This window comes from Monodon monoceros, unplaced genomic scaffold, assembly GCF_005190385.1.
Source record: "Monodon monoceros isolate NGI ecotype Baffin Bay Population unplaced genomic scaffold, NGI_Narwhal_1 Super_Scaffold_22, whole genome shotgun sequence".
NCBI lineage: Eukaryota > Metazoa > Chordata > Mammalia > Artiodactyla > Monodontidae > Monodon > Monodon monoceros.
In genome coordinates, this window is record NW_021703779.1 from 481457 (window position 1) to 496439 (window position 14983).

The 14983-nt window shown below is 43.4% G+C and overlaps 2 protein-coding genes across 5 annotated transcripts in view; both read right to left on the reverse strand.

Annotated features, from left to right (window-relative positions):
- TLR8 (toll like receptor 8) overlaps positions 1-14983 on the reverse strand; it is a 61598-nt gene that overhangs the window by 38653 nt on the left and 7962 nt on the right. The window lies entirely within an intron of this gene.
- The window catches only part of TLR7 (toll like receptor 7), a 30613-nt gene continuing 17917 nt past the window's right edge, over positions 2288-14983 (reverse strand). For 3 of the 4 annotated variants that reach the window (XM_029240258.1, XM_029240260.1, XM_029240259.1), the window contains one exon: positions 2288-7001. In XM_029240258.1, coding sequence (XP_029096091.1) covers positions 3852-7001 — 3150 coding nt within the window. In that variant the 3' untranslated portion in view covers positions 2288-3851. Of the gene's footprint in view, positions 7002-9546; positions 10409-14983 lie in introns of those variants that run through there. The other variant, XM_029240262.1, reaches the window with a different exon arrangement.

Consider the following 14983-nt stretch of genomic DNA (forward strand, 5'->3'; position numbering starts at 1 on the left):
GGCAGAGCACCAGATCTTACTCAGTTTCTTAACCCACATGCTTGAAAGTTGGGATAAGCTGAAAGAATATGAGTTTGAATGTGACAGAGAGTCCGGCCAGTGTCACCCAGGGAAGGTTTCACCAGGCCAATTACAGAAGCTCGTGCTCACTGAAGCAGGTGGGGATTTACTCTGTATGTGTGGGAAAGAGACCAGTTTTAAAGCAAAAGTACACACCAAACCACCGCTTCCGAACAGAAGAATCCACCTGCAACAACGGCTCTTTCTGTTCATTCTTGTGTAGGACACGAGGCTTGCCGTGGGTGCCTAAAGCCGAAAAAGAAACTGAGAGGGAGGGGAAGGCAAAAGAAGAGAGATGGAAAAACATATAAAACGCCAAACAGTGTGAAACTGCCCTGTTGTCATCTCACTGTCACCAGCATGGACGGCCCCTGTGTCACCAGGCCTTCTTCCACACAATCTCATCACAAGTTTGGGACTTTCTCCTCTCTTTGTAACCCTTCCCCTTCACTAGGTTGGTTGGTTGGTTGGTGCCTCTCGTGTTCTCCTTCATTACATTAACTCAATGACAGGGATTCACTTTCAGTCCTCGTGTTCTCCAGAGAACATCTTTTGAGTCGCCCTCAATCACGTTCTTTGGTCATTTCCCTCCCACACTGATATTTGTACTTCAGAAGATACAAAGAATTCCCAGTGCTTCTTAGGCTCAAGGGCTCGAGCTTCCAGCAGAGGTGACTGGTGGCATGTCCCACTACTAACTGCTCCTGAGGCCTGGTATCCCAAGGCTCCAAGGAGGGATGAGCTTCCACACCAGGCCAGTAAATCTGTCCCATAGCCAGTGTCCTCTGCCCACTTGAGGGCGTGCAGGAGAGGTACAGGACAAATCAAACCTTATCCCCACCCCCGTTTTAAAACTGGGGCATAAATACCTCACAGGAGATGCAACCTGGTTCTCTCTGGTTAGGATGAGAAGGAGGAAGTAAACAAAAAGCATGCTTTATGGGGGTGGAGGGGGACAGGTTCCTGAAAAAGAAGAGTGTGCATCCTTGCTGTCCCCATTACAGTTTCCTTGGAGACTGGCGAACAAGAAGCCCAGGTTGTTAAGTCACCACTGCCCCCCTCATATACTCTGTATTCCCTGACTACATTTAAGAGACCAGTTGGACCTAAGACCATTCAGACAGATAGAGCTGGAAGTAGATGTGAGGATGGGGCCAAGAGACCCTGAGTCAGCAGCGGGGCTATGGTTAGACTCATCTTCTCTCCGTTCTATGGGCTGCAAACACTTGCTTTGCCTTATTCTCAGCCTTAACACTTACCTGCCTAATGCTTCCCTTGGCTTGGATCCTAACAGATGCCCAAGTCTTGCTGAGGTACAGCCTCTATCCGAGGAGGAAGGACACACCCTGGCCAGGTTCAGGGTTGAAAGAGGTTGGGAACCCCTTGATGGTAGAGTGGGATTTATGGAGAATCGGGAGTCCCTTCTAGAGCAGCGCCAACCAGAAGCGGGTCAGCTGAGAGCAGGACACTCAGAGCTTGGCAGGAGAACTAGCCATCATGCGCTCCTGGTGGCCTGAGTTGGTGGCTTCTGATCTGTGCCATCTATGAATGGCTCCAATAGAACAGGACTCCACAGAAGACCGTCAGGAGGTTAAAAGAGTGACTTGTCGAGATTACAAAGGAATTAAAATGAAGACCATCTGTTGAAGTGCTTTTGGTCATTTCTTACAACAAACCACTGTACACGATCTCATGTTTAAATACGTTGTGGTTTCTGAGTTGCATTGTTCTCAGTTTCCCTTCCTCTTGATCCATTTCATATATTTAAGGTGTCTTCAAGTGCTTCATGAATCACCAAAATAGCTTAAACCTTATGGGTGTGTGTGTGTGTTTTTTGGCTGCACCTCGTGGCATGCGGGATCTTAGTTCCCCGACCAGGGATCGAACCCGTGCCCCCTGCAGTGGAAGCACAGAGTCTTAACCACTGGATCGCCAGGGAAGTCCCTGTATTTATGTGTTTTAATAGAAGAAAGTTTATCATGCCAAAGCCAATTTTTATGATGCTATCTTTGTTTTCACCGAAGAAGGTATCTATGAAGTACAATCAAGTTTATAGAGGTTGTCAGATCATTGGCTCTATTCAATCCAGAGATTAATTTGGGAATTTGTGACTCTTATTAATTGATTATGTGTCCTTTGGAAATAATTTATATACTGTGTATTGATAGCCATCCTTAAAGTAAAACCTTTGGCTTTTCCACATACGAGGAAAATACAGTATCTCCCAGCTCATACTCTCAGATGTGAACCCTTACACACTATCTTCCAAAGGGCACAGACACCTCTGTAGATAACTTCTTTCACGAAATAAAAGCACATTGGTCACGTTTCAAACTTTGAACTCATGCAGATTTATACCCACTTGGAAGGTGGGCCTTCAGAACATCTTGGTCCTTTCTGTTCTTTTTTTGAGTAGTGAAGCCGAAGCTCAAGACTGAGGCTTTCTCAGTGTTAAGGTCGATAAACCTCTGTTCCTCCCCCTGCCCCCCAAATTTAAAGGAATCCATGCAGTTGTCATCCCTGCCTGATAATTCTAAATAAATACACGCTCTTGGGGTCCTTCTTCAGAGTTTACCACCAAAATCGTCTAATGTTGATGGATCAAGTTTTCAGATGATTATAAATATACAGTATTAGTTAACAAAGCAGTTTGAAAGATCACTGGATGAGGCAATTTTTCTTTGGATACAGTACTTTTCAATGCAGATGAAAATATTTGTCTTAGCTTGGTTGCTATAACAAAACATCACAAACTGGGTGGCTTAAAGAACAAACATTTATTTCTCACAGGTCTGAAGGACGGAAGTCTGAGATCAGAGTGCCAACACGATCTGGTTCTGGTGAGAGTCCTCTTGTGGCTTGCGGACTGCCCACTTCTCTTTGTATCCTCAGTCCTCTGGCTGCTTCTTCTAAGGCAGTAATCCCATCATGAGGGCTCCACTCTCGTGATCTAATCACCTCTCAAAAACCCCGCCTCCTAATACCATCATATTGGGGGTTAGGATTTCAACATATGAATTTGGGGGTGGGCACAAACATTTAGTCCACAGCAATATTTAAGCAGGTAAATTATCATCAAAGGTGAAGAGCATCATTTTGCATAAAGGCAGAGCACTTTATTTTTCTCCCATTTGTAAGTAGACTATGTCCATCAATGGCAAAGATGTTTCTATTTCCCCACAGAACCCAGTAACAGGCCCAGGGGAAACGAGCGAGGAGCACTTGAGCAGCAACCACCTGTTGGGTGCCAACACTCAGTCTGCACAGAAGGGGGTGCTAGATTACACTCAAGCAATTGGTTGAGGAGTTAACTGTTTTTGTTTTTGGTTTATTCCCACTAATTAACTCTGGTGCATTTTAATGTCATATAGGTAGACCCTGAGCATTTTTTTTTTTACCCTATTTCCATACATACCAGTACTTCTTAAGGGTAGAAATGCCGTTCTTCTCAATTTAGTGACTGTGTGTTTACGTAATAATCACAATTCCAGGAGAATCAAAGTGCCATGTCCTCTACTTGCCACCCTTCTCCCAACAGTATTTTATACAGGAGCAGAAGGCAGAGACTCAACTGCAAATGGAGACAGAGAGAGCTAAGAAAGATGACTTGACGCTTATATAAATCCCAATTTTCCAGTTCCTCTGTCATATATCGGTGACTCCTCTCCAATATGGGCAATCTCAGGGCTTGGAAAAGTTTAAAACACTCTTTTGGTGGGACACGGATGAGCCAATCTAGGCAGCCGAGCCTCTCCTTGGTAAGTCAGGCAGTCACATTTTGCAAAGAAGGGCTAGGCTGTCTCTTTGAACACCTGACTGTAGGTCACGTGATTGTCTGTGGCCAGGGCGTTTTTCAGACACTGCCAGAAGTACGGATGAGCCTGTGGGTTTGTTGGCCACTCAAGGACAGAACTCCCACAGAGCCTCTTCCGGAGCTGGAGAAACTTGGACTTCTGAAGGGGCTTCTCAAGGAATATCAAGATAATTACGTCCACTTTTTCATCCATGAGCCTCTGATGGGACAAGTAAAATGCTATCTTAAAATTCTCAGTCTTTGCATACTTGTCTGTCATGACAAACACTGTCTTTTTGCTAAGCTGTATGCTCTGGGAAAGATTTTCCAGAACAGGCTGCCCTGGTAACCAGTCCCTTTCCTCGAGACATAAATTAAAACATTTCTCTCTTGGGTCTTCCAATTTGGCCACCAGCTCATCCAAAACCCACTCTGTCACTGCTGGGTCTTTAGTGTCATACACAATAAAAGCATCGTAGCAAGAATTTGGTGATATCAGACGTCGATAGCCCTTTATTTTGGCCTTACAGAAATGGTAACTATACCACACATCCCAGAAATAGAGATGGTTTGCTGTTGTGATCATCATCAGAAAGAGAGCTGCCGATATGGAAAGTGAGAACAGGATGAAGTTAGTCAGATCTAACTCACAGGTATATAGATCCAGAGACACTACACTCTGGCCCTTGTGTGCTCCTGGTCCCATACAAGTCACATCTGTGGCCAAGTAAGGAATCGTCACCTCTGTATGGTTAACCCACCAGACAAACCACACAGCATCACAGTTGCACAGAAACCGATTGTGATGCAAAAACAAAATGTTCAGATTGTTGAGGACGTTTTCTGGAAAACTAGTCTTTTGGATAACCTGGATTTTATTTGAGCTCAGGTCCAGATGCCGTAACTGGAAAGCATCTTGTAGAAAATACTTTGTCAGGTGCCTGATTTGATTGTTCTTAAGTATGAGTTTCTTGAGGCTGTGGGAACAGTTGGATAATCTCTCAGGGACAGTCTTCAGTTGGTTGTAGCTGAGGTCCAACGTTTCTAGATTGCTCAGGTACTGGAGTCTTCCCCAATTGAAAGACGTGAGCCCATTTTTGGCCAAGGAGAGAGTCTTCAGATTTGGAGGCATACCATCAAAAACTCCACTAGGTAAGAAACGCAGGGAATTTTCAGAGATGTCCAATTCCTCTAAGCTCAGCAGACTCTTAAAGAGTTTTAAGTATCTGTTATCACCATCTCTCCATAAAATATCCAAATGATTGCCTCTGAATTCCAGAATTTTAAGAGATTCGCTCTCCATGGTCCTGCTGGTGGAGGTGGCGATGTCATTGTTGTTCATCATCAGTTTCTTCAGAACCTTGAGGTTCTTGGTGAAGTTTAGCATGTGAGTTATTCCTTCTGATTGAAAATAATGGCTGTTACTACTTATATCTAGGACTTCCAGGTTGCGTAGCTCCTCAAATGCCGTTGAGTAGAGTAAGTCAAGCCGATTGTTAGAGAAGTCCAAATATTTCAACTCCACTAAAGGCTGAAATTCACTACCATTAAGCGTCTGGCTAATGGTATTTCCCGATAAGTTTAGGCATTTGAGGAAAGAAAGATGCTGAAACTCAGAAGACTTGATAAAAAATATATTATTTCCACTTAGGTCCAAGGTCGGCCCATACTTGTAACAATCTTCATTAAGAGGCAAGAGAGAAGGAGGCTCTTTGCTTTTGGACCTGCAACTCCTTGCAAATTCATCATACCTGAAATAATGTAATGCTTCAAGGACGTGCGGCCCATGACCTTCTACAGAAGTTCTCATGTTAGAGCAGAAGCCATCTTCACTTGAATCTCCTGAAGGTGATATTTTATTCACTGAGAGATCTATGAATTTCAATGTTTTAAATTGGTTAAATATGCTGAGGTCAGCAATTTTTATAAAGTTAGTGCCAAGATCAAGAACTTCAAGATTGGAAAGATTATGTAATGGGGAGAGGTATGAACTTCTCAGCTCTTTAAAGACATAGCCTTTGATCCGCAAAACTTTCAAGTTTTTCAGTGAAGAAAATGCGTCTGACAGATTCATAAATGCACGATAGACCTGAAGTTCATAATTGAAAGACAGATCCAATTGGACGAGGTTGTGGAGAAGATGCAAAAATTTGGCATCCCCAATTTCTTTGGCCAAGAAGTTTTGGGAAAGATCTAGTTCTTTAAGTTTGTTAACGTTTTTAAACCATCTTTGGGGCACATACTGAAGAGAGTTACTGTGTAGACGTAAAATCTGTAATTCTGTCAATGCATCAAAAGCATTTAGGTCGATCTGTAGGGGAGAATTATTTTCACAGGGTGTACAAGGAAACGGAGCATTATAACAACGAGGGCAATTTCCACTTAGGTCAAGAACTTGCAGTCGATTGAGGTTATTAAAATCATCTTCTTGGATCTTCGCAATGATGTTGTTATAAAGATAGAGTTCAGTTAAAGTAGGTGGCAAAATAGTGGGGACAGCTGAGATATTGTTATCTTTTAGGGAGAGCAATTTTAAATTTGTCATATTCAGAAAAGCATCTTTTTCAATGGAAAATGAAACATTACAAGGATTGCGATAGTAACAGTTTTGGCCCAGGTAGAGTATTTCTAGGTTGGCCAGTTCTGTTAGGTTCTCTTTCATGATCGAAAAGATGTTGTTGGCCTCAAGGCTCAGCAGCTGTAAGCTGGGAGGAAGATCCTGAGGTATTTCTAGAAGCTGGTTTCCATCCAGGTAAAGAGATTTTAAATAAATGAGTTTACTAAAGCTGCTGGGTTCAATCTGCAGCCTTCTGGTGCACACATTGTCTTTTGGCCCCGGTCGAACAGGTACACAGTTGCATCTGAAATCGATCTCTACCAGGTGGTCCAGCCGGTAGAAGGACGCTGGAGAGATACCCGCTATATGGTTAATGGTGAGGGTGAGGTTGGTGGCATTGGTGGGAATATCTCCAGGAATTTCTGTCAAATGCTTGTCTGTGCAGTCCACGATCACATGGGCGTTTGGAGCATCCAGAGTGACATCACAGGGCAGAGTTTTAGGAAACCATCTAGCCCCAAGGAGTTCGGAAATTAGGATCATGTTAAAAAGGATGAGAAACTGTCTCTTCGAGGTCCACATTAGAAACACCTGAAAGTATAAGAAAGAACAAATCGCCCTTCTAAAATACACCAAGAATCAGAATTTAAAATTCCCGTTTGCTGCCTCTCTTTTGCTACATTTGAAACTAAACAGTCCGGGTTGATGGTTCTCACCGGTCTAAACAGCACCCCAACCTCCACCCCATGACTGTAGTTGTCAATTACTGAGGTTCATAAAAAACTTAGTTACATATTTAGCTTTTAGCATCTTAGCTTTTCAGTATTATAGCTTTTAAGTTGGGAGAAGCAGCGTTTTCCTATTCACTGTTATTTATAATGCTGCAATGGAAGAGCCATCAATTGGCTGCCGAAGTCTGAAATTTGACAGGGGTGTGCGGGGGTGAAGGAATGTTAAAATGCAGCTACATCTGGAAAGAAAAACTTTAGTGCAGTTAATGTTTGTTTGTTAAGCCTGCCCTGGTACACATTAGAAGAGTCCTTCACAATACTCGAGCCTCTTAATATTCTAAGGAGGGAAACAAAGGTGATCCATTACCCCCATGTTACAGATTAAGACACAGCTCAGCGATATTAGCTGATTTGTCCAAGGTCGCACAACTCCCGCCATTTTGGCACTACTATCTATAAGCCGGGCTTTCCTCTTCGACTGTTTTTGGAAATCATCTCCGAGATGATTTGGGGATGAACGTTTTCCCTACACATTGGGTTTATATTACACAAATTTGGAAAGGGGAGGGTAGAGAGTCAGGGCACTGCCTGGGTGACCCCCAATTGATCAAACAGGATACTCATGGGAAGGAAAAGGGAGGGGCTGTTAATAATTTATGCCAAGACTACAGGCATAAACTAAGACTCCCTCAGGCCAACTGAGACATGTGGGAACCTACTCTTAATGGCGATTCTTGGGCATCCAGGTTTAGCATGAGAGACACTTGCACCCTGGGAAGAAAGACCTTAAAAGGGAACATGGGACACACTTGAAGAGCTTTACTAACCACCATATTAACTCGAGCTTGCCCTGCGTAGAGGGTGGTTTAACCACAGACTTGCTCTCCAGTTTCAGGACTTGTAGCAGTATTTTCCTCCAGAACACTGGTTTTCATTTAACCGGTGTTTATCCATGGAATGATCCAGCCTGTGTCTCTACAGCAGACTTCCAGCTCCATTAATGCTTCTGTCCCCCCAACTGACTGAATCAACCAGTCATACTGATATCTAATAAACCAAGTGTCTACTTCCCTTAATCCCTCCAATGGAGGGTAAATAAGCAAAATTTCCCCTCAGCTTTCTTTTTTTTTCCGGTACACGCGCCTCTCACTGTTGTGGCCCCTCCCGTTGCGGAGCACAGGCTCCGGACGCGCAGGCTCAGCGGCCATGGCTCACGGGCCCAGCTGCTCGGCACGTGGGATCTTCCCGGACCAGGGCACGAACCCGTGTCCCCTGCATCGGCAGGCGGACTCTCAACCACTGCGCCACCAGGGAAGCCCGAGCCCTAACTTTTGATCACGGTGTCCAAAGCCTTCCATAATTTGGCTCCATCTCCTTGTCTAGGTTGACCTCATACAACTCCCCTACCAGCTTCTCTAATCACTGAGCCCAAGACCAGCTTGCAGTTCCCTGACCTGCAAGCCCCTCCACCTGGAGTCCTCTTTCCTACCATTGCCACCCACCAGAATTCTGGTTATCTCTTAAGGCTGTACTTCTCAATCTGGAGCAGTCAGATCCCTGGGAAGATGTGGCAAAGGCCGGGAGTATGGGAAGCCCTTAGCTAAATAGTGTATCTTCCTTGGGCATCAATCTTACTCAAAAATTCAGGAAAAGCATCCACCACTCAGGGAAGGGGGATTAAGTCAAGATGCGGGGGAAGGGCTTTAGAAGAGGGAAAGGGGATAAGTACAGTGAGCTATTTGTATGGTCCCTGATAACAGGATCCCAGACCCTGAACCCATCCTCAGCTATGCTTCTGTCGGAAGACATGATGGGTTCATGAATCCCACTATCAAAAGGCAATAAGTAATGCTGCTAAGCGTGATATTAAGGACCAGGGAGGTCTAGGCGGGGACCAAATGGATAAATGACAAAGACAAATCATGAACCAGGTGCCCTCTTCCGATCCCATTCCCAGGAGCTGGGTCCAGCAAACCACTGACCTTAACACACTGGAGACCATGACTGTGACATTCGCAGCCTCTATACATGGACATATTATAAATTACAACGAATGCAAAATTAATCAGAAAGTCTTTTTCTCCCTTATTTCTGAACTTTTTCTCGCACCTGTCCACTTTTCTCCTTGTCTGCTACCCCAACCCTACTCCACTTTGCCATGAGGTCTCACCCTGTACTACACACTGGCCTCCGACCTGCTCTCCCTTGCCCCCTTCCTCCTCCACAATTCATCCATCAAGAGCATCAGAGCAGTCTTTATAAACACGAATCAGATCAACTACAATGATTTCTTATTACATTTTGAATGAAGTCCAAAGTCTTCACCGTTGTTTATATCGTGCATGTTCTGACTCCAGCCTACCACTCTGACCTTGAACCACCTTTCCCCTTCTTGGACCACATACCAGACATCCGGCCTGTTTTCTGTTCTGCACTTGAGCCAGTCTTGGCACTTGCTGTTCCGTCTTCCCGAAGTTATCTTTCTCCTCCTCTTCCCACAGCCAGGTCATTCTCATCCCTTGGCTGTCTGCTTAAATGACACATCCTCAGAGAGGCCGTCTCTAGGCAACTTTTCTAAATACCCTCCCATGTAAGAATAGTGATAAAGGCAGGAACAGTAGGTAACTTAGGTAGCATTTACCATATGCTGGGCAACGGTTTCAGTGCTTTACATATATGAACTCATTTAATCCTCATAATAACTGCATGAGGTCTTCGATCCCTTATCCACAGCCTTTGGACCTAGATGTGTTTTGGAACTCAGAATTTTTCGGATCGTAGAAGGTAATATGATGCATGTACCTCGTATTATGTAATACTCCAACTGGAGTCTGGGGCAGCATCTCATAATCAAACACACAAAAAATTTGTGCAGTGAAGCACAGGACTGTCCACTCTAAGTGGGATTTTAAAAAAAGAAGAAGAACAACAACAACTACTACTACTACTACATAATTCGGTTCAGGTCAAGATGCACTTCCAAATGAGTTCAGATCAAGTCGTGTTTGCCATCAACTGAATTAGGACAAAGCTTTCAGTTAGGGGATTTTGGAATTGTAGACCTCTATTATCATTTCCATTTTACAGATGAGTCAACTGAGGCACAGAGAGGTATATGTACTCTGCACTAGACTACTCTGCTTTATTTCTTTCATAGCCTTAAGCACCATCAGAAATTATCTTGTTGATCATTTATGTGCTTCTGGTTTACGTGCTTACTTGTTTTACATCTATTCTGCATGAAAACGTAAGCTTCAAGAGAGCAGGGTCTTGTGTGTCTTCATAAAAGACAATGTCTGGCACTTAATGCTGCATTATGTTTGCTAAATACATGAATGAAAGAATGAATGCATACATGAATGAATAGTGGAACAGAGCAAAATAGTTAAAAGAAATTTCTCCTTGGAGTAGGTTCCTTCAGGCTACACCCCCAGCCTCCTCAGGGGTCACATTCTCCCTCTTCTATTTGCCCTGGGGTTCCTTGGGGGAAAAGGTTTAGGAAGCTCTGCTTTTATAATGCCCAGTTCAAACCTATCTTCTTCAAGAAGCTTTCTGGGATCAACCCAGACAGAAGCAGTTGCCTTCTCCTCTCATCTCCTACTTCATTGATTACATGTGAGGTTGTGAAAAAAACTCCAGATGGAGGTTAGACGAACTGGGTCCTGCCCTGCCTTCATAGTTCATTCTCTGTGTACCCTTCAGAGGTGGGCACTGTGCTCAGGAGGAGATCCCCTACAAGAGGATGATGGACACAGAAATAGCAATATGGGATACCAAGGACCCAGACAACCTTCCTAGATCAAGACAATGGGCTTGGACTAGAAAATTCCCCAACAGTTCTTTAGCTTGAAACTGTACCAAGTATCTGGTGCGAAAGAATTTAGTTTAAAAAAATCAGAATTCTACTGACTCATTCATTCTTTCATTTGATGAATATTGATTGGATACCTACTAGGAGCAGCAGATATAGAATCTCTGTCCTTAAAGAGCTCAAAGCCTAGTGGAGGAGGGAAAAAATATACAGATTTAAAATAGAATGTGGGGGACTTCCCTGGTGGCACAGTGGTTAAGAATCCACCTGCCAGTGCAGGGGACACGGGTTCGAGCCCTGGTCCGGGAAGATCCCACATGCCACGGAGCAACTAAGCCAGGCACCACAGCTACTGAGCCTGCGCTCTAGAGCCCGCGAGCCACAACTACTGAGCCCACTTGCCTAGAGCCCGTGCTCCGCAACAAGAGAAGCCACCGCGATGAGAAGCCCGTGCACCACAACGAAGAGTAGCCCCTGCTCACTGCAACTAGAGAAAGCTCACGCGGAGCAACAAAGACCCAATGCAGCCAAAAATTTAAAAATAAATGAAAAATAAAATAAAATAGAATGTGGAACACCATTAGTTCTTTCCAGATGAGATGCTGCCACTTGCATATGTGTAGATTAACTGTATGTTGTTCTTATTCCAGGAGTATTTCCTGATACTCCCAATTCCTTTTATTATTCTCAGAGGCTCCAGAGATTGTTCTATATCTATATATTTTTCCCCTTTCTTTCATCTCATAGTGATAGAATCTCCATTTAGAGTTGGGCATATGCCGCTCTGAAAAAAGATTATATTTCTCAGACTCCCTTGCAGCTATGACCATATGACTATGTTAAAGCCAATGTGATGGAAGAGGAAGTGAGATGTGTAATTTCTGGGACATGTCCTTAAACAGTGAGACTCTTCCCCTTCCTCCTGTCTACTTCCATCTGGCTTCTTGTAATATGGATATTGTAGCCACCATCTTGGAATGATGCAAATGAGGAAAATGTGCTAGGGTTGGTGAAGCAACAAGGTAGATGATCCAGAGTATCGAGATCCTTGCATGACCTCATAGAGCAGAGTGGAAACAAAAGCTCTGAACTGCTGACTCCTAGGAGTTTATGAGAAATCACAAGATTGTTATGCTCAGCCAGTGTTAATTGGAATTTCTATTGCATGACTGCAAACCTAATTTTAGTGGTGTAGAATTTAGAATGACACAAATGTACATATCTATGTACATATCTATGAAACAGAAACAGACTCACAGATACAGAGAACAGACTTGTGGTTGGCAAGGGGGGGTAGGGGAGAGATGGACTGGGAGTTTGGGATTAGCAGATGCAGACTAATATATATAGGATGGATAAACAACAAGGTCCTACTGTTGAGCATGGGGAACTGTATTCAGTATCCTCTAATACACCATAATGGAAAAGAATATGATAAAGAACATATACATTAATGTATGAGTGAGTCACTGTGCTGCACAGCGGAAATTAAGACAACACTGTAAATCAACTACACTTCAATAAAATTAATTTAAAAAGAAAGAAAGAAAGACTCAGGTATTGGAAACTAAAAAACTAGTGACACATGTTACGCTGTCACAAAAACACTTGATACAACTGTCACCTATGCTATCTTGGAAGGCAGAATACCTGCCAACTGTGACTTTTGTTTTTCCAGTCTTATTGAAATATAATTGACATATAGCATTGTATTAGTTTTAGGTGTACAACATAATGATTTAATATATGTATATATTGTGAAATGATCACCACAGTTAGTTACCGTGCATCACTGCACATAGTTACAATTTTTTTCTTGTGATGAGAACTCTTAAGATCTACTGTCTTAGCAACTTTTAAATATGCAGTATAATATTATTAACTATAGTCACCACGCTGTACATGACATCCCCAGAATGCCAACTGCAACTTTACTCTTAGGGGAAATGGTTTGACAATATTCATAATGATGGCATGTGTTGATGACTTCTTCTTGTCCTAGGCAATCTTATGAGAGAAATGACCTATAGGGCTGAAGTTAGCCTAGCAGGAATGGGAGGCTAACTTTAGCTCCAGTTCTGCAAGCAGGGATAGAAGGAAATATAGCTTTGCTAAGTGAGGTTTTCTCTGCCTGCAGCCTAAACTCTAAAGATGATTAAGACTTCCTTAATTTGGGGCCTTGTGGGGTTGAAAAAGCCAACTGCCTTACCCCAAACAACAGCAGATGTCACAGATACAGCTTGAAGAGGAAGTAAGTGTATGCTCTCATGCATTTTTCGAGCACTTTCCATTAAGCATTTTCTAGCAGACAGTGAACGCCAGTCCAGGGCCCAAAAAATCTGATTAAGAGTGTTGCCTTCCTCTTGACTCAGACAGCCTCTGGGAAGTTGATTAAATTCAGAGAGAAGAACGCTGAGAGAATACAGAATCTTTAGACTTAAATGGTCTAAAGCTGCTCTGGCCATTGTGATAGCCACCAGTCACATGCGGCTGTTTACACTTAAATGAATTAAAATTAAGTGCAATTTTGAAATTCAGTTCCTCAGTCACACTAACCATATTTCAAGGGCTCAAAGTCACATCAGGCTCATGGCTACCGTATTTGAGCATGCAGATACGGGAACATTTTCCATCACTGTAGAAAGTTCTATTAGACAGTGTTGGTCAGGGCCAGGGCTTGGCAAACTTCTTCTGTAAAGGGCCAGACAGCCAATATTGTAGACCAAATTGAGGCTGTTATGTGGCTACTTAAATAACTATTTAGAACATAACGAATTAAGGTGGTCAGAACCATTCTTACCTCACAAAATCAGGTGGTGGGACAGATGTGGTCCAGAGCTCATAGTTTTCAGGCCCCTGGTCTAGACAAAACCTTCCACTTGCACACGGAATTAGCTCTAAGATCCAGGCGACTCAGATACAGAGCTGGCCCTCAGCCATCCTGCTAGCCTACCTTTCCAGGGGTCTTGGTATCAACTCACCCATCGCCCCCTCTAGGTGCTAAATACTCTGAGGTTCACGGACTTGTCTTTACTTGTGATGATGATGCCTGCCACCTCCGCACAAGATAAGTATCTGCTGAGTAAATCAAGGCTTTGAACATTCTTCAAATCCCATGGAAGGCTCAATGATCATACATAGCAAAGTCTTTCCAAAGATCAGGTTTTTGACAAGGGGACGAGGAGAGACCAGGAGGGTTGGGGGGCCTCTAAAAGAAGGGCTGAAATGGGAAAAGAGCCACAGAGGACAAAGTGGATGCAGTCAGAGGGAGGCTGTGGGAAGCAGACCCACAGAAGAGCTCTAGGCAATCTGCTTTCTCAGAAGTTCTGGCCCCTTGAGCCCGAAACCCTAGTGAGAGCACAGAGCTCATTTGTCTCTCCTGGGAACAGGCACAGCCAGGATGGGACTGTCCCTGTCTTATACTCAGTCGTTGAGTCCCAGCCCAAATGGCCCCTGGAACGCTGTATGCAAGGCAAGCCTTCTCTCGGCTCTCTGCGCAGGCTGCCTGGAACTCACAGATGGACCCTGATCAAGCAGGTGAGGAAGAAACCTGAGTCAACGAACAAAGCCTTTCTAAATTTGTTATTTATAGAGAAATAATACCTTTGAGGCTTAAGAACGAAAAGATATTCTTGAGAAGATGATTTTAAAATGTGAAATATTCCTTTATTCCCATGGAAATTTCTCCTTTCAAACCATGGGCAACTACCTGCTTCAGACTGAAGCTAGGACCTTCGCTTCAACTAATGCTATTTTCAAATGTAAGCGTTCGTTCAGCATAACGCCAGGCCTCTTTTTTTTTTCATTTCATACAAATAATCCACGTTATTTTGTTTTTTTTTTGCTTTTTTGGCAGTGATTGCCCAAAACATAAGTCTTTCAGGAATTTGATTTGTAAAATAGCATAATACACCATAACAGGCCCAGCTTTAGCCATGAATCATAGCTAATTACACGTGCAAATACACTGGGTAAATTTGGATGCTCAATTTGTGAGCTAATTATGGTAAAAATGGGAATGTTTGATTCTG